We start from the raw sequence: 21,128 nt of genomic DNA, 5'->3' as shown, positions 1-21,128 counted from the left end.
CGCTAAGTATTGTTCTGATTGGTCATAGTGTTATCCAATTGCGTGCAGTGATATTTACAAATGCATGCTTGGTGCCGCCCCTCGAGTTGGGCCATTTTCATTACTCATGGCCAGACCCTAAATCTTTCTAGATTTGGGTCTGGATTTCTCAGGTTGAAACGCAGGTGGTTATTTCAGTGGCGCTGATCAGCTCAATGTGGTTACCACACTACAGATAGGCCGTTGAGCTTGTTTCATTTTGCACAAAAAAGAGAAAAACAAACAAGCAAAAACACATCGATAACAACAACTTTAGAGTTTAAAAAAAAAAAGTTGAATAGTCGCAAATATGCTCAGGGTTTAAATGAAGGCCTGTGAAGTTCGTACATTAAACAATCACTCAATGAGTTCCCAGTGACTTCCATGCATCATTTATATTGGCATAAATACAGTTAATAGATGGCACTAGAGGGCAGAGTCAAAAGTCAAAGTTTCATTCATTCATTCATTCATTCATTTTCCATAACTACTTATGCAGAGGGGCTGGAGCCTATCCCAGCTGACACTGGGTGAGAGGCAGGGTTCACCCTGGACAGGTCACCAGACTATCACAGGGCTGACACATAGAGACAGACAACCATTCACACTCACATTCACACCTACGGACAATTTAGAGTCACCAATTAACCTGCATGTCTTTGGACTGTGGGAGGAAGCTGGAGCACCTGGAGGAAACCCACGCTGACATGGCAGGAACATGCAAAATCCACACAAAACGGCTCCCCCAGCCCAGGGTTCGAACCAAGAACCCTCTCGATGTGAGGTGACATTGCTAACCACTACAACACTGTGCCGCTTTTGTCTACTTTTTGTTACTTTGCAAGAAGTTGGAACTAAACAATACTGTCCTAACTGTCCTAGAGAGAGTAGATAAACTTTAGACTCAGGTGCGTGCTACCTACAAAAATTCAGACAGCGGAATTAAATTTAAAAAAAATTAAACAATCACTTGAAATCAATTATTTAAAATGAACACAAACTGAATTTAGTTGAGAAATCTCCAAAGGTTTTTAATTTTGTATTTCACCACTGTGCTATTACCATTTAAAATGTGTCTGATTTTGCCACCTGTTTCACACACACATTACCATTAACTCTCTGTTATGTGAAAAGTAATTGCCATTCTGCCTTTGAGGCTTTGGGGAACAGCAAAACAAATTACATCTCAACAACTTCTTCTAATTTCTCTGTCAAGTTATTAATGTGTTGACAATAACTGCCGCTTTTAATTGAATAAGTGAAATTAGGGTGAGAGCTGTCATTGGGACTATTGATCGGAGAATAACTGAATTGGAAAACAAGTTTGAAGCAGCGCAGCGACTGAATGGCTGCCCTGGAGAGGCTTCTCTGCTGCTGGAACCTTGGGTTTGATTTACAGAGTAGCGGGCATTGAAGGAAGAATGTTCAACAAGCTTTCACTTAGATGAGAAGTTTAATTGGCTTTGAACCACCAACAATCAGATTTTCTGCTCCTTTCTCTCACAGCAGCGGTGAAATTGTTTGTTGATAAATTATTCCATTTGGTAAGTGCAGAAAACAAGGTGAGAGGCTCATTCCAGCCATTCACAGCTTTCCAAAATAAACTTGTGAAAGTTTTGAGAGGGTTGCATTCAGTGTTCGTGCTGAAGTTAGTCTCTGAAATAAGAAAAATAATGAGGTTTTTCTTTTTTTTTTTGCTTTGATTAATGCCACTCAGTCAGCACTTCCCATCTGTGCATGTTACAGTCATACACATGACAGCGAAAGACACAAAGTGCATAAATTAACTGAACAAAAGATTACAATTACTGACAAAAATGTACAATTTACAGAGTGCTTTTAAAATGTTCCTTCTAGTACAGTTACTTTTGTGATTCTGGATTATAAAACGTGTTTTAAAATTCACTTCAAATGAGAGATTTTTAACCTGCCGGTCTCACTCTGAAGCAGTCTAAATCCTGCGCCTGGGCAGTGACCTCTGGTGTCAGACACTGAAGAAAAAGCCGCCCCTTTACGTTGGCATGTAAAGTGGGCACGGTGCTCAGCAGCGTCAGGGGGAAACACAGCGGGACAAGAATGAACGAGAATGTACATGCAGAAAACACATGACATCCTAAAAGACTCACTGCACCCTGCTCATCACCTGTTTGCCCTCAGAAAACGCTACAGGTCCATCACAACATGCACCACAAGATTCATAAACAGTCTCCACCCTGAAGCCGTCACCACACCAACTCTGGCCTGAAGTGAACCCACTAAAACACATTACAGTTCTTTTTCTTAACTGCAATAACTTACTTTATGTGCAATAATATGCATGAGAACTTTTTGTTCTTTATCCCATTGTAACTGCATATGTTGGCAATGAGTGTATGAAGTGTATGTGAGTGGAATGGGGCATTTATTTATTTATTTATTTATTTATTTATTTATTTTCATACTATTTTATTACTTTTGATTGCTTATCTTTATATAGGAGCCCGGTCCTTGAGTGCACCTGAATTTTGTTGTATATTTGTATAATGACAATGAAGTAATATGGATCTGAATCTGAAAGTTAAGGCAGTGAAAGTCCGACTGGGGCGGATGGGTTCAACATACTCCAACTTTTACTCGGGAGAGCGATGTTCACGTCCTGTAGGATTGATTGTTTTTGCATTTATTTATTTGATTGGACAGATATAGCAGATTGAGCGTGAAAGACTAGACTTAGACTTAGACTTTATTGTCCCCTTGAGGAAATTCTTTTCCGCAGCACCATCTCCATTCCCCGATGTCCATCACAGAACAGAACAAGACACACATTTGGAAACACACATCAGAAAACAGGCAAACAAAACAGTGTCAACACTTAACAGAGTTCACACTCTGGCCTGTTCAGCGAGGCCTTTTGTTCAGGGCCGCTGTGACAGCAGGGATCAGGCTTTTCCCAAGGCGAGCCCTTCTGCACCTCAGTACTCTGTCTCTGCGTCCTGAGGAGAGAGGGGTGAGGTGGGTGTTTAGTGGATGTGTGATGTCCTCTTCTGTTGAGGTTGCAATACATGTTATGGCCCTGTTGTTTAAATCTGTTAGGTTTGGTGTGGGGGGACCAATTATTCTGGAAGCTGTGGTGGTTATGCGTGTGAGTTTGGCCTTGTTAGGGAAAGAGAGGTGAGGGATGACATGCAGCAAAGGGCCATGGGTTGAAATTGAACCTGCAGCTGCTGCAGCAAGAACACAGCCTCTGTACATGGGGCGCCTGCTCTACCAGGTGAGCGAGTGGGTGCCCTGCAAGTCTAATCATGATAGCATGAGTTCTCATTGGACGATAAACTCACTGGATTTATGTTCTGATCTGACAATGCTGCATAAACTAAATTATGAGGGGAATGTGAACTTTAAAATAAAAGTTGAGTGGTTGTTCAATTTTCTGTGTGTGTGTGTGTGTGTGTGTGTGTGTAGTCATGCTCCTGTCATCCTATCAATATTTCATCATACTGGTTATAGGAATGTTAATTAGCAGAGATGAAGGGATTCTGCTTGTTTTGGTGTCACACTAATTCATGCACACACATACACGTTACACATTAACATACATTTATGCACACACCCTCCCAGCTACAGCTCAAACACTGATGCACACATACAGTATATACAGTACAGTATGATATTTGTGGTCATATATGTTCTTATTTGCACCATGCTTAATGTCTCTCTCTCTCCATCACATACACTTAAACACACACACCGCACACACCAGCTCCGATCAGTCCAGAGGAGCAGTGTTATAGTTTCATTATGCAAATTTTCTTACGCAGAACATGTGTGTGTAATTATGTTTGTGTGTTTGTGTCAGTGAGACGCAGGGAAGGGAGGTGTTGGACTGATTCTCAAAACTAGATCAGGGGCATTGACGCACACACACATGCACACACACACACAGTTTCGCCTACCGCTGTGAGCTACTTCTCGCTCTCATCCCCTGACAGTGGTCTTAAAATTGCAGATCTGATATTGAATATTGATGCTAGACCCCCCCCCCCCCCCCCCCCTCTTGTTTATAACTCTGTTCTAATGAGATCACTTTGATTTCTTTTCATTTCTAATGAGATCACTGAACAATGAGGGGGCGATAAAGGCTAATTATCTCAGTATTGATTAATTTATAACAGCTATTTTCATTTCTGTAAGAAAAATTGTGTTTTTCCTGGTTTTCACCCGCTGCTGGAGGTTGTTTTTCAAACACACTCCAGATAAAGTGGAGGAGGTTTTTTTTTTTCTTTTTAAAATTTTATTTCCCAGTTGATGTAAGTATTGCTTGAAGAGGGATAATCAAAGCCATACATTTGAAGCATTTTGCATTTTAGTATGTGTGTGTAGGCTATAGGCTATCTGATACTGTCTGGCCAGAGGGTCTGTGAAGATAATTGGAGTCAAAGTCCATTAGAGTGATTTACACCATCTTATACATGCAACTCAGGAGAAATGCAATCGTTAAGACAAATTTGCTTGATTTTAAACTTATATATAAAACAGTGATGGATGTTAGATACTGAGGCAACAGTTGAAGAGTACCACTTCTAAATGCATCAGAGACTGTGTCACATATGAAGGTTGTCACACCATTTATGTCACTCAAAGCTTCAAACTTTACTGATGTTGAAGAACCTTTTGTTGGTTCGACAATATTTGGAAATGTTGATGCTTAAATTGCTTTGTATGTGACATTCAGAGCATTTAAATAGCAGCAAACCACTTCTTGTAATGGCGTATGTTGTAGGCTAAGGGCTCATTTATGCTCCCTTTACGTACAAAAATGTATACGTCAGTTTCAAACGATGTTACCGTCACTGCCCACATACTTCCATGCGCCCTTTACGTTGGCATGGATGTTAACCAATATATCCACCAGGAGGCAGCCCAGCGTCAAAAGTTTATGACAACAACAAACTCAAAACAAACATGGCGACTGTGGAGGAGATATTGATAATGTACCTCTTGCATAGAAGACAAAAACAGAGGCAGCGTTGTAGGAGTTGGTGGTCGGTGAGGCCGTTAAATACATCGCGACTGGAGGATGGAGAATTCTTTTCTTTAGTACTGCTGATGAGAGAAATTGAATTGTTATTTCTTCTTCGTGTCTCACTAGAGCTACGTATCGGGTAGTGACAGCAACACTGCCCCCACAGTTCCTGGTAGTACTGCTCCGTTTGGCCCGTATCCGTAAGCTTTATGGAAACGTGTAGAAATATAGACGAAATGAACGCAGAGCACGGACAGAGCCTTCTGTCCGTGCTCTGCGTTCATTTCCCGTCATTTCCCGTATCCGTATTTAACGTTGAGCATAAATGAGCCTTAATCCAAACCTTTCTGTAGCCACTGGCTAGCTCATCTCCGCCTCTTTGCACTGCACTCATACGGCGGGCACCACTGATACCAGGATGCTATTGTCATGGAAGTGTAGCACCCACGCTCTGGTTCCATAATGGCTAACACCATTAGCTCTATCAGCACTGTTCCTGTTGTTAAGCACGATTTGGGTTAGTATTGTTAGTAGGGCTGCAACGATTAGTCGACTAATCGATGACTAATCCACTATTGAAATAATTGGTGACTATTTCAGTCATCGACTAATCGGTTTGAGTCATTTTTTATAGAAAAATACTATAAAAGTACCCAAAATACTCTTATTGCAGCTTCTTATGTTCAAATATTGGCAGCTTTACACACTCTCCCATGATGGTGAACTAAAACGTGAGTGGCGTGAGTACGAAACAAGACATTAGATGACATCATTTTGGGGTTTGGGAGAGACAGACCGACATTTTTCAACATTTTAACACATTTTTCGATAAAATGATTAGTTGACTCATCGAAGAAATAATCAACAGATTAGTCAACAATGAAAATAATCGTCAGTTGCAGCCCTAATTGTTAGCAGCTAGCTGTGTGCAGACAACTCATTGGCTGTGAACTTTGCTTGGAGCCACTTGAACTACATTATGTACGATGTTCAATTTACACGTAACGTTCTTGGTATAACAAGACAAAGAGTCTACAGCCATGCTAGCGTGCATGCTAACACGCTCACAATGGCAATGCTAACAGACCAGTGTTTAGCAGGTAAATGTTCAGCTTCATAGCATGCTAAAATTTGCTAATTAGCACTAAACATGAAGTACAGTTGAGTTGAGTTTTGCAGGTATTTGGTTCGAATCTAAAGTGTTGCACAAATTAATTTAATATTTGTTGAGGCATTTTACTGAAATCTGCATTATTGGCAGCCGCTCTAACAGCTGGTTTCCAGTGCAAGAAGAAATCAATACAAAATACATTTTCAAACACACAGCTAACGTAAAATAAAAAGTATAATAGCATCTGTGACCTTATGTGCCGTTTCTCCTCCTCTGTTTCGCTCAAATGAGCAAGGAACCGGTACCTTTGGCGATAGAAGTGATCATAAACAAACATAAACCCTGCACCGTCCGCCATGTTGCTTTGACAGTTTGGCGTGACTTGCCTGGAACGCTATGGAGTTGTGAGTCGTGACTTGAAGTGGTGACTTGCGGGCACAGAACCTTGCCTGGAACGCATCATAAAATCAACATCATACCCATCATTCCCGGGTGGAAAAGAATACTTAAATTTGGAAAACAGATGTAACTGTAATATTTAAATATATATAGTTTAACTGGGTGGTCCAACCGATCTGATGTTTCTGCTGTCTTTATTTTATGTACTTTTTGCTTTGCTTTCATGTTTGATAAACCAAATCCACAGGCATAGAAGCTGCAACTGACAAACTCGGGCTGACATTGCTCTGGTGTGAGTGTTTTTGCTGGTTAGCAAAACATCCTGGCGCAGACTATTTCCAGGAGTTTACCAGCCTATCGCTCACGTGACATTTAAAGATAATTACAAGCATGGCCGATCTCGGCCTTTAATGTCCGATAGTCTACCACTGACATCATCTTGTCTCATCAACAAAAATGATATATGAATATATAGGCAGCGTTTGCTTAGCGCTGTTTGATTTTACTGTGTGTTGTATGTGATGCAGGATTTTCTACCTGGAAGTTATCGTTAATAAACATTGCAATTCAGATTATAGGATCGTGTGGGAACCATGAACATCTGTACCAAGCTTCATGGCAACCTGTCCAACAGCTGTTGAGATAATTCAGTCTGGATATCAGGTCTCCTAATTTTTTTATCAGAATACTGATTTGAATTCTTTTTCTTTAATCCTGTGTAGTACCTCAAGAGCACAAAATGACTATGCAGTAATCTACAAGCGTGTTACAGCTGAAGCCTGTAAAACAAAGTTTTTGTTCTGATGAGGTCTAAACTGACAAATGTGCTCTCAGGAGATGACAGCAACAAAGAGGCGGATAAAAAAATGGAAAGTAAGTAAGCATTAAGTGATGTAATGAATAAAGCAATGACGTTCCCCCATTTCAAATACTTCAAAACAAATTAAAATGGTTGTGTGTCAAAGCATATGTCTAATTAGGGAAGCACTGCAGTGTGTGTGTGTGTGTGTGTGTGTGTGCAGTGCTCCAGGCTAACAGAGGAGGCTAATGCGGTGGAAAATGTGTCTTATCCGGGCCATGAAATAACGATGAGACTCTGTGACTTAATCATGTTGACACATAAAGCTTTCTCTTCATCTACCCCTTGCTGTCTCTCTCATTGAAAGGCACACACTTTCTTTCTTTCTTTCTTTCTTTCTCCGCTCTCTTCTCTGTCTTGCACCACCTCTCAGCTTAATTAGTGTAATATTATGAACAATACCAGAGCAGCTTACAAAAGCTCTGTTTTAAAAACAAAACAAAAAAAATTCATAGAAATTCAAACCTCATTCAAGTGATTATGACATCGTCCAAGAACATGTACTGGGGTGTAGAATTTAATCACAAACATGGTGAATAACAGATGTTGCAAAGACTTTTTCATATGATACCTGATTTTTAATTGTATTTATAGAGAGCATCAACCACTCAGTGTGTTTGCACTCTGTAATCCCCTCTCTGTGTTGTGGTTTCAATTGGTTTTGCTGGAGTCCACCTTTCCTATATTGAATCCCGAAACATAAGGGATACACAAATGAACAGCGTCACTCCTTCATCACAAAAACAGAAACAAAAAAACAAAAAAATCAATATTCCTTACTAGCTTAACTGCAGCGAGTACAAGTGGACAATGAATAAATAAATTTTTAAAAAGGGCATTCTTGAAAAGAAAAGAATAGAGACCAGTGTGACACAGTTAATCCTCCCAGCCCACGTTGTGTTTGGTGGCACAACAGATACGCTAGTTGCTCTTACTATGTTGCATATCCTCAGTACTTCCTCAAAGCTTCGTTGCTGCCCTCAGTTGTCGATGCACTTGTCATTTAAGATCAAAATATTAACTACAGTAGCTTCATTTTGAGACCTGTCTTTGCATGATTCAGTCCAAATAATTCTCTACATCTTCCTCATTGAGCAGCTGGTTGTTAATAATAAATGTTTGCATTGTTTGCTTCTGCAAACCACAGAAACGTCACATTTTTATGTTATTATTTGGAGAATATGTTAAAACTCAATGTTTCAAGAATGCTGTGGTTAACTTGTGGTTGTGTTCAGGCTAAAAAAAACACCTTGTTATTGTTAGAGAAATGTCATGTTTTGGCTTAAAATACACATTTTGGTGGCTTAAAAGCTGTTTGACATGCAGTGATGTCTCGGAAACATGGGTCACTAAGAAAACCCCCAGATTCAGTGGGTGTCAAAAGCTGCTGGAAGATGCAACAATGACACGCTACAAAACGCTTTTATTTGTCGCCCTCATTTTGTGGACTGCACTGGTCTGCAGCTTGGCCTCCTGATGACGACGTCAGCTTATGTACTGTGTCACTTTAGAAACTTTGATTTATATGAAAGGTGCAAATGTAATGTATTTGTGGTTTGCAGAAATGTACAATGCAACATTTTCTTCTAGCGGCTGGGCTGTGTTCGTGGACGTACCAACCTCGCACTAAAGAGTGTTGAATTGTCTGTGTACAAGACGCTAAGCCATGAAATACTTGCTCAGTAAATCTCTAAATATATGCATCTTTTTCTCTCTCTGTTCAGGTGGCTGTACATTTGAGGAGTCATACAGCAGCTGTGGGTACAGCGTTTCTCTTGGAACCAATGGATTTACCTGGGAACAAGTCAACTCCTGGGAGAAACCCACCATGGACCCTGCCCTGCCCACCGGTAAGGTCCTACTTTTTGTGTTTCTGTTCAAGTACTCTTATGTAATCCAACAAACTTTATTTATGACCTGTTAGCTAAGGTGTGGTCACACACTGTGACAGTTGGACCAGCTTGGACACCACACGTCGTCCCAATAACTTGGACCAGTTCCTCTCTGGTCTGGGCCAGTTGGTGTTTACAGTCAGATGGTGTTCTGATGTCTTCTGATCCAATCACTGCCTTTATTTCTCATGACCCATGACTACAAATGAAGCTTCATATGGCACGAAAATAGTTCCAAAAATTTCCGTTTCGTGTGTTTAGTGCAAATTGCTGCATCAACCGGAGAGGCCGATTGATTTTGGCTGATACCCCGATGTAGAAATATGAAAAATCTCATGTGTCCATGAGATTTTGGCGTTGTAAAGTAACTCCACTGCTTTTGGGTGTAAAGACTGTAGCCCACTTTTATACGTCAGCAAGTCCATGAAGGTCTGCTTTGGTCCATGTGGTGTAAATGTTGTCGTTTGCCCCCTTTGACGAACTGGATGTAGACTGTAGGTATAAGGTATAAGCCTGCCTGCTGCATTCTGGGCTTAGCGCCGCTCAAGGCGTGATTGTATTGGTTTAGAAAAATACAAACAACCTAGGGAAGAACGATAAGGTATGCTTTCAGACCTCTCTATAGCACTGACACAGCACTGTGGAGTTGGGTCTGGCTACATGAGACTAGCTATTGGCAAACCATGTTATGGTGCATCACCATTACAAACTGGAATATAGTGTGGATTGGGAAATGTGCACCACACCGATGTGCACCCTCAATTTTAGTGTTATTGGAATCACGTGCACGTCTGCGCGACTGATAGGTTGTCCACAGCTGTCCGCAGACATTCAACTTCGAGGAGTCTGTCAGAGCCTTAAAAAATCGTGTATGTTGGTGGAAATGTGGGGTTTCTAGTCTTTGGAGCTTTTGTACATTTAAGGTCTGATCCCAACTTTAGACTCCAACCAATCAGATTTGATTATGTGTGTTGATACTGATGCATTTATCTTTGAAAATAAGATGATGATATAAAGCTCTAGATTTGTTTCAGCAGTTTTATATAATTCATCATTCATTTTCTGTAATTGCTTATCCTGTTGGGGTCGTGGGGGCGCCGGAGCCTATCTCAGCTGACATTGGACGAGAGGCGGAGTACACCCTGGACAGGTCACCACATAGAGCCAGACAACCATTCACGCTTACAGTCACCAATTAACCTAGCCTGCATGTCTTTGGACTGCGGGAGGAAGCCGTAGTACCCAGAGAAAACCCATGCTGACACTGGGAGGACATGCAAACTCTTCACTGTCTCACAACACACAGTTTTTGTCCCGTTATTGTCAAAGTCCAAACATATGTGGTGGCTGTGGCCCAGGAGGGAGAGCAGGTCGGTCGCTAATCAGAAGATTGTTGCTTTAATCCCCGGCTCCTTAAAGTGCAGGTGGTAGCCTCAGCCATCAGTGTGTGGATGTGTGTGTGAACAAGTGAGTAAAAGCGGTTTGAGTGGTCAGGAGACTAGAAAGGCGCCATACAAGTGCAAGTCCATTGACCATATTCAAATTAGCAGGCTGAAAAGTTAAACTTTTTTAATACATTGGGAGAAAAGGTTAAACGTGTTAACTTCTCCTCACATCTCCATCTCTCTTTCTGTCCATCTCAGTTGGCAGACTGATAGAACTCTTGTAGACAGATTGTGACGTGACCCTAGCTGGGTCTCTCTCTCTCCGCCTGTCAAACGACAAATGGCAATCAGACGGCCCGTCTATCCATCTCATTCTCTCACACACTTCTGCCCTTTTGCTCTCTCCCTCTTTCGCCCACACTCTCTCTCTCTCTTTCACACTTTCTGTCTGTTGCATTTCTCTCCCTCTGTCTGTCTCCAGTCACCTTCTCCTTCTCTCTTACTTCACTTATTTGACTGACATGAGCGTTTATCAGAAACTCGATTTCCAGAGCAGCATTAAAATTCACATACCAATAAGGGCATCCTCCTTATATCTTTCTTTTTCTCTTTCAAACTGGATCAATCTGCCACTATGTTAAATATACCATTAATACCTCACACAGCCTGGATTACGCCTCCCCTGTTGTGAGGGTATGATGTAGACAGGAAATGCTCTGGTTGTGATGAAACTATTTGGTGACTGATTGCTTTTTGTTGCTCTGGTCACATAATAGTGTCAGGAAATTGACTGTGAATGCGCTCACACAGAATAGGTCGAGGTCAGTGATGTAATAATCTACTGTGCTGTTGCCAAGAGTGATTATTCACCAGGTCAGCCATTAAAGGGAAATTTTGGTTTATTTCAACCTGTCTCCTATCATTCTAAATTTGTTTCAAGTGACTAGTGACATAAAAATAATAGTTAGCATGTTAGCCGTTAGCCTAGATACAGCCGGTGCGCATAGTAGCGTCAGACCTGTTAAAACGTAAGTGACTGGGCAACCTTCAAGTGCAAAGTTAGTCCACTAAACAAGCTTTTTTTTCCACAAAGACCGCCTCATATCGTAACATATAGAAAACGACATGTAAACGTGATGTCTTACCTTACCGGTGTGCTGCCATGTTTGTTTACCATTTAGCTCTGCTTTCCAAAGCGCGGACGAAATATCGCGAGAACAAGCAGCAACAGCTGGAAGGCAGAACCGGACAGTAGCCTGAAAAGTTCATTCATTTATTTTATGAAAGATTTATAGAATAATGGCTGACTTTTTGCCAGACTTTGACTTTGTGGAGGAGGAATTTGATTTTGCAGAGTTTTATGGCCGCCCTTATTTATTTGAGCCAGAATACACTGACGAAGAGCTTCGTGAAATTGAAGAACGGAGGAGGAGAGAGAGAGAGAGGCGCAACAGGTAGAGGACGAGAGGGCCTCCCTCATCTCCTCTTCCTCTTGCAGGGAGGCGACAATGCTAACCACTGGAAGACAAAGTCAACTCACATACTACATCACTTTAGAAACACTGATCTGATACTTGTAAAAGTTACAAAAGTGGTTAGCAGAAACGCACAATGCCAACATTCTCTTGTGGCGACTGGGCTGTGAGATCACCGCCAGAGGTATATTTCCATCTGGCTTCCTTTGTCTCTAATCCTCATGATTCTCACTTTGCACCCCAACCATCCCATAACCCCCTCCCTCCCTCTATCTCAATCGTATATTATCTCTCAGTCATGGCAATTATTGCTCTCATACATCATCATCATCTCTCTGTCTCTCTCTTTTCTCATCATTGTCTCTGACATGTCAGAAGTGGTGGAGAGAAAGATCTGTCAGCCACAGCCTCCACTCACCAGACCAAGATCTCGCACTGAAGATCTGATACGATTGAATGAGCATGAGCGCTATGCCAGCCTGTCTCTCTCTCAGCATGTATGTCTCATGTCAGTTATCTGTCTCATCTATCGTTGCGAGCGGTGGTTGTCGGGGGCAATAGCCATCATGCCCTATAACCCCTTCTCATCATAGACAACTTATTGACTGCACGCTGCCCTGACCGCTATAGATCTGATAAGGCAGGACAAGAACAAATTGTCTGCCAGTCTCTTGTCTGTCTCTAGTCATTTTTTTTTCAGGATGTTAAGTCTGCCGATGTACTCATAGTGGACCTTGGATGGCTATTTAAAGTATCAGTAGCATGTTGTAGCCATACAAAAACATTACTTTTGAAAGACTTGCAGATCTACTGAAGAAAAAGATGCTTTGTTATTTTCAGTTTCGTAAAAGCAAAGTAAAACAGGTTATGAAAGGGGTTAATTGACACCTTCATTGTTGTGAATAGAAAAAATAGTCTAGGCTCATTTTAAAAGCTGGAATCTTTTTTTAGGTTCTGCTTGTAACTTTTTTCATGTATTCATCATTTATTATTGCCGGTGGGTGAAAAGGTTGTAACTTAAAGGTGCGTTTTTGTAATTGTTTTTAATGACAATGAAGCTTTTTGCTCGTGGTTTTCGCCTGAGTGCTCTGAACTCAAATTGAAAAACATTCAACTCAGAGCAGAAAAACAGCCACATCATCTTCATCTTTTTTCCAACAAGACAACAAGTTTACAGTTGGTAAACAATGGAGGAGAAACTGTTGGTAGCGGTTGCTGGATACCCAGAGCTATACGGCCGGATGATACACAGCAGGTTGTCAAACTGCCCAGAGTCATCCTAAAATACGCCTGGAAACTTCCATCATGGAGGAGAAGCTCCTGGACCAACTGGTGGTAACCTTCCTGTGATCCACCCTCTTTTTTAGGGTCTCATGTACCCACACAGATCTCTGTTTATCTGTGCCCAACAAAGTATTTGCTGACAGCCTCTGCTGTGATTCACTGGACCACAGATGATTTGTCATTTGTTAAAATCTAAACTGGACATGTGAAGGCTTTTCTTCTCTGTTCTTCAAACAAAGACAGCCATTTGGCCCTTATCTCCAAAGGATGCCATTCTCAGACCTCAGTGAGAGACCAGTCACCAAACTTGATTGGGCAGTACTTTCACAGTGTCATGTGACTCTGTGATGTCACCAGGCAAACTGTAGGCGACGTTCTGCTCTCTCACACAGTCTTCCTCTTCCTCCTGGGCCATTGACCGGCCCAGAAGGCTTCTTTCCTGCACAGCCCGGTGGAGATGGACCTCCAGTCAGCGCCCGTATCAGCTTGGATTCAGCCTGGGTAAGACCGAGTGCCAGGGGCTAATTCTGGACCGACTGCTTGACCGCCATGGATCCACGCTGGATCAGCAAACTTCCTGTTGCTGTTGTTACACGGGCTAGATTCAGCTGCCGCACCAGTCCACTGTGAACCCTGGAGCTTGGGTTTGCACTGCCGTCCGCTCTCCTCCAGGGAAAGTAGTGTCCTAGAGGCAGGGGTCCATTGGCTGCACTACGTTACTAGTTCTTCAAATCCCTCAAATTCATTGCTTCAGAGAGGTGTCACAAATACCAAGGCATTTTTGAAAGTTACATACAGAGCCTTTAACAATAAACATGTGCATCATGATTAAGAAATCTTATGTTCTTCCCTTCTGACTCAACGCTGTACGTTTACTTAAAGCTCTCTAATGTTTTTAGTGTTTGCCACCAGTTTGGGTACAGCATGTACATGTATACAGGAGCATATAAGCCCCCTGCTTTTGTCTCTTTACCTCCGTTATCGACAGTTATCAGATAATCCCCTTTTCTCGCCTCACCTCCGTAATATTGATGCGGTTGATACAGTTGTCATAAAGCGTAACCCACACTCGACAGCTTGTAGATCTGACAAGATTGGATTGGCACCGTCGCTCTCTCATCTCTCTCTCATCACCTCCATTCAGACGTCGCTGTCATAATGCCCATAGTCCTGACAGTGTATAGATCTCAGGGTTAGGCATGATTGGATTAGAATGAGGGTTTTGTTAACTTTCATCATCTCTGTGCTGACAGGGAATAATATAATCCGCACCAGTTTACACATGTGAGAGGATTGGATGGGCATGAGTGTTTTTCTGTCTCTCATCACCTACATACAGACATAATAATCTCACAGTCTGAATCCTGAGAGTTCTTTATATCCTAAAACCTATTCTAAAGAAATATTGTGGTATTTTTCTGACCTGGATTTTATCTTCCCATGTTTTTGTGTCTATGTCATTCATGGAAACAATTTTTGAAACTGGTCCAGTGTTGAGGGAGATGGCTGCAGCTGGCAAAACAGGCTGTAGTGTAACCACTCGGAGTAGGCGCATCCTGTCAGTCTACGTCCACCTAAAGTACTTGTTTTTGCCACTAACAGGCTCAGATTGTTATCATGACAACATTATGGAAAGGATCCCCGCAGATAAATTAAATGTACTTGTTTGTACTACCTTTTCCCTATCTCAACAAGACATCAAAGAAGTTCAGATGATCCAAACTGCTACAGCACGTCGACTCACCAAGACTAAAATTCGAGAACACATTGAAGACACTTCATTGGCTTCCTGTTCACTTTAGAATTAATTGTAAAAATTTGCTTTTAGTTTTTAAATCTCTTAATGGACTGACTTCTTACCATTTATCTGATATGTTGGTCAAATACGTTCCCTCCAGATCTTTAAGATCCTCTGTCTCTGGTCTATTAAATGTTCCTCACAGTAGAACTAAAAAGTATGGTGATGCTGCGTTCTGTGTCGTTGGCCCTCGTCTCTAGAGTAACCTATAACCTTTCAGTAGACAGCTTCAAATGAGATCTTAAAACCAATCTTTTTAACTGCTCAACATATGAAGTTATTATTATTATTTTCCTGTCTGTTTTGTGTCCAAGTCTCGCTAAAGGAGAAGTCTCATTCTGAAATCTTGCAGACTTTTTTCACATTGTTGAAATCTGCTAAATATGCAGCCATGACACTGACATCTATTAGATAAGAGTAAGACAGTCTTTCTATACTCCAACACAACAGTTATTACCAGCACTCCTCTCTCCAACTTTCACAAATGTTTCTACCGTTTTCTTCCTCCACCAAGTCACTCTCGTGAGATTTCAGAACAAGACTTCTTATGAGTGAGACTTGGACCCAAAAGAGACCAGAACAAGCGAAAGGTACAAAAAAAGTGTAATTTCTCTGCAGGGTCCTTTCCGTAATGTCTTAGCTTATCAGTGGATATAAATTGAAAGGGTGCACCTGCCCTGACTGTTACGGAGCTGCTGGTCATGTATGTGAGATTGTACACAGAACCTGGAAGTGGAAACATTCACACACTCATATATGCACACCTCTGGTATCCTCAGCTGAGCTCCAGCTAGCGTATTTTCAAAAATAACAATAAACATGAGTCTGAAAAAAAAAAAAAAATGCCACCGCAGTAAATTTATTTCACTGTCAAACTTTCGCAAAACCTGCAAATCGCCAAAAGAAAAGAGATGATTTTCTTTTACTGCCTGCCTGGCCCTACACACACACACACACACACACACACACACACACAGGCACACTCATACCTCATACTTCTTATTACCTTCAAACCCCAGGCTGAGCGAGACAAACTCACACGAGCAGCAAACATCAAACATCAAAGCCAGTTGATGTTTTGAGCACCCATCAACACGGCCACGATCTGAAACATGAAAAAATGATCAGAGAGCGAGAAGGGGGGAGTGAGAGTGAGGAGGGGGAAGAGTGAGGATAGAGAGACAGAAAAAATACACAGCGAGAGGTAGACGATGATTGAGAGAAATGTAGTAATAAAAGGGAAAATGGGGAAAATCACGATCTGTATACTTCACCATCATCAGCATATGAAAGCCTAATCAAAGACAAGTATGTGTTTGAATTGATGTGTGTGTGTGTGTGTGTGTGTGTGTGTGTGTGCACTTTAAATGTCTATATTTATCACATACATGTTGCACGAGTGTGTGTTGTTGTGTGGCTGTGTCGGCACGTTAAAACACTGTCAAACAGAAAGAGAGACACTCTGTCCCATGCACACATTCAAGAAACTGAAACATGCATATCTCATTCATGAGGACAGAATAAGGAGAGAATGACAAACAGTGTTAAAGGTAAGAGGGAAAAGACAACACAATTAGAGGAAGGTTGAGATTCTCCTCCATTAAAGAAGACATGAGGACAGACGGGATGAAAATGGAGTGATCTCGAAGAATGCAGACAGAGAAAGTGAGATAATGCCTGACAGGAGGCACAGGAAGACTGAGAGATAGCCTATACACGCTGTAGAATACAATGGGAGACTCCACACTGCCATGTAAATGGAAAAACACACAAAGGAGAGTGACGAAGGCAGATAGACAAGCATCCAGGAAGATGGACGAGTGAGACAGAAACTGTGAAAGAAACCCCCCCAAAAAGGAGACAAGGACTGAGACAAACCCACAGACTGACACAAAGGCAGAAAGACTTTTCATTAATGACTCTTACTTACTTTTGTTGCCAGCTCAACCATTCGAAAAGGCAATTTTCAGGGCGGACAATTGAAAATACGTAATGTCTGAAAAGAGGCCTTGAGAGTTTGTTGTAGTGCTCGTGAAGGTCATTATTAAGCTGTATGTAGTGACCACTAGGCGGCAGAAAGACTTCTGAGCAATCACAGAAAAATCAGCCTTGATTTATCATTAACTCAACAAGTTATTATCATTAACATGCGAACAAAAAAGCATAGTCTCATGTCCAGCAAAAACAGTGCATTATCCTGCTGGGGGGCCACTGCCATCGGGGAGTACTGTTGCCATGGGGGGGGGTACTTGGTCTGCAACGGTGTCTGAGTGGGTGGAACATGTCAGGTGGTATCCACATGAATACCAGAACCAAAGGTTTCCCAGCAGAGCAATGCATTGGAACAAAATAATCAAAGTTATTCACTTCACCTGATCGGTGTATGTGTATATATAGATATAAAGGTCACACATCCACATTTGGTCATGTACTTTCCACGTCAAGATATACACTATAGCCCCTTTTACACTGCCAGATTTTCCACGAATGTTGGGCTGTTTTGCCGGCAAGCTGCGAGCGTTTAGACACACAGAGGCGGATTGGCGAGTTGATCCGAGGTGCCCAATTTTCCGCCTCGTAGGGTAGACATATTGGTGGAACCTATTTGGTTTAAAGAGACAGAGGCGGCCTTGCGCAACAGGAGGGGCTGTTGAAGACTTGTGGGAGGAGCTGTTGATGACGCCGCATGTGCGAGCCACTGGCGGTGGATAAACAGGAAACAGCTGTTAGCAGGAATTAGCGAGCAGCTAGTAGCAAGAGGGAAACACAAACCTGACAGACACTGTAAAGATGAGCAACTGGGGAGACAAGGAATTGCGCGCCCTCCTTGTCCTCGCAAACAAAGAGGCCATTAACCGTCAGATGACGGGGACGGTGTAGGACGGGCCGACTTAGGAGAGAATCACCGAAGGACTGACCAGCCGCGGCTTCCCTCCCACGTCACTGTTTACGTCACACGCTGAGCTCCACATTTTGTTACTTGCTCACGCCCCCCATTGCCCCGAAAAAGGCACATTTTGTATAAACAAAAGTAGGCAGGCAGCATTTTGCTGCACTCCCCGATTTTGCTTTTATACTGCAAATGCTGAAAAATGACTGATTGGGCTTTCCTGCAAATTTGCACAACTCCTATTTAAAAAGGGCTTATATCTTGACGTGGAAAGTCCATGACCAAATGTGGATGTGTGACAAGGTTGGAGTGAGAATGTGTTGAATAATCATATAGGCTAAGCCCTATATAGTTTTAAGATAAAATATCCAATCTTCTCAGCCAGAGAGCCACCTGAAAACCTTCTATTGTTTTAATTTGGACTGTTCCTGCTGACACACGGTGAACTACAGTGGGTCTGAAATGATTTTACTGCCACAGATACAAAAATAAAGAGAGAATGAGACATAGAAGGGCTCAGGTGGGAATGGACAGAGCCTTAATTCTCTCACAGAGCAGGAGTAATAAAAAGAGGAATGGATATCTTTTCATCACCTCACACACTGTGTATCTGTGCGTGTGTGTGTGTGTTTTACTGTTTGCTTTCTGTGTGTGTGTACTTTCTCCTGTTGCCTTTCCTCTAATTCAACATCATATTTTTATTTGTCTTTGTGAGTGTTTTATTTTTTTATGTTCTGGAAAGAGATGGTGTTCACAACCAGTGAAACCCCATCTCTGCAAAACGCCACTGGAATGGCAGTTGTGCGTCTCCGTGTTTTTGAAGCCGGGGAATGACAGAGACGTGTTCATTTGTGGCTTGAACAGTGACAGGCAATCTCTTTCTCACCTTTCTGTGAATTAGATAGAGTGGATGAAGATTTAATGATCCCTGAAGGGAAACTGAGCTGTTGCAGCAGCTGAGACAACGAAGCAGAGAGGAAGAGAATATAAAGGGAGTGTTCAAGATAATACGTAGAGTAATTATAAGAGAAGAAAACACTGTATTAAAAATAACAGATAGAGATAAAAAGGCTTTCATTGACAGGTTTACAATAATAAGTGTGAAATGATCAGGTCTATAAACGTGCACAGGCATAGGTAGCTTCATATACAGAGCTTTAAGTGTAACGATAAGCTATATGTACAGTTCAAAAAGTACATTGTTAGACTCAATTATCGTCATGCATGCAGATGGAAGAAATATAATTAATCCTAGAAATGCAAATACATGTGCAATTAAATTACAGACAGGGTAACAATTAATCAGAATGGCCAAATGTGCATTGTTTTAATATCATAATTTTTAATACATCCATAAATATCCACACAGCATGACCTCACAATGAGATTACTGTCATGACCCACCTCTGCAAACTAGCTAACTGGAATGTGACATATTATGACACGGAGTACACTGGCCAATGAGACATTGCAAGCCCCATCTCAAAGATGTTTCTCTGCTTCTGTTTTGTGTCTATAATCAGTTTCGCACCGTGATTCTCCAAAATCAGTATCATACATGTTGACACAGAATGCCACCAAGATCTCCAAGCCCCATTTTCCACAATATGACTTACAATACATTTGCATCTCCACATCAACCCAACCCTTCACCTCCCCTGCACTACAATCCCCTACATAACTCTCAAACTTACAATGGATGACAACGTTATAGATACGGAAAATATGCAGATAATTTAAAGCCAGTTTAGATGTGGATACACCCATAGGAGCAGTGTGGCACAGACTGTAAGAGGACAGTTGTGCAAAATGACTGTTTGTTGGGTGGTAGTACTTCAAATACAGGTACAATACATCAGAATATCCTCTAAAAAAGTGTTATTTTGAAAAGATTTACCCCAAAATCTCAGGACAAGACACCAAATATGTTGGCTCGGTATCCATAGACCCTCCAATATTAACATAATTTCACCCAGACCATGTAACTGTAAAATGCTGAAACTTTGCTTTTGACCTTGAAAAAAGAGCATTCCACTAAATCCGTAAGGGTATACTTTAAATTTATGATGCAGGAGGGTATTATTTTCCTAACAACCGGAAAGAGTACTTGACTGACATTTCCCTCAGTCTGTCCATGCCTAAACAGTCCAGAGAAGAGGTCCAGTCATGTGAAAACACCTGTGTGGGTGAACCCTGGGTGTGTAGGCCAATAAATGCCTTCAAACATGCAGTTCTGAATTGCATGTTATGTAACAGCTCGTTCTTATACCAAAGTCATCAAATACTGTGGCTTTGTCAACGATTGTGGTGTCAGACATCAACGGCAAAAGCCACCTTTTGGGTTGGTATAATACGCCATTGGGCGGCGTCAGTTTGTAACGTGGCCGAATGGAACCTTCGATACGCCTCTGGTTTGTTGAACGGCACCTGTAGTGGCGGTATGATACGCAGCCGGACGGCGTGAGTTCATAATGTGGCCAGACGGCACCTGTCGTGGTTGTATCATACACCACAGGATGCCATCAGTTTGAAATGCTGCCGCTAATGATGTAATATAAAGAGCTGTAGAGGGCTTATAGTCCTCATAGGCCGGGAGAGGTGGTGGATGAGTTCAACAAACCCTGGACTTTCACCCAGGAGCCGGAGTTTGCTTCCTGTACGAATGTAGAGCCAAACCAGGAGGTTATTTCTAAACCTAACCACGGGCTTTTGTTGACGTCCCAGTGTTGGTTGTGGCATCCTGGGATGGTAACAGCAGACACATGAGGATATCTAACGCGTAATATGTAGACGTGACAGTCTACTGACAAAGTCTCTGCCGACTTGGGATGTGTTGTATATAATTATGACTATGCTACATAGACTATGTGCATATCTCTATATTCAGCTGCTCTGCAGAGTGTAGTGCCAAGCACGTGCACAGATAGACCCCAGGTGGTGCTCAAGCAACTGCCCTTTGGCCTCGTTTAATATGGCCACCCCCCAATGTAAATAAAAAATGACGCCCTTGTTTGC

The 21,128-nt window shown here is 41.9% G+C and overlaps 1 protein-coding gene across 12 annotated transcripts in view; it reads left to right on the top strand.

Annotated features, from left to right (window-relative positions):
* ptprt (protein tyrosine phosphatase receptor type T) overlaps window positions 1–21,128 on the top strand; it is a 527,216-nt gene that overhangs the window by 70,522 nt on the left and 435,566 nt on the right. For all 12 annotated transcript variants that reach the window (XM_078171434.1, XM_078171419.1, XM_078171458.1 and 9 more), the window contains exon 2: window positions 9,114–9,239. In XM_078171434.1, coding sequence (XP_078027560.1) covers window positions 9,114–9,239 — 126 coding nt within the window. The remainder of the gene's footprint in view (window positions 1–9,113; window positions 9,240–21,128) is intronic.

Source organism: Epinephelus lanceolatus, chromosome 1 (assembly GCF_041903045.1).
Source record: "Epinephelus lanceolatus isolate andai-2023 chromosome 1, ASM4190304v1, whole genome shotgun sequence".
Classification (NCBI taxonomy): Eukaryota; Metazoa; Chordata; class Actinopteri; order Perciformes; family Serranidae; genus Epinephelus; species Epinephelus lanceolatus.
The sequence above is the reverse complement of the archived record's forward strand: the minus strand, read 5'-3'. Positions and strand labels throughout refer to the sequence as shown.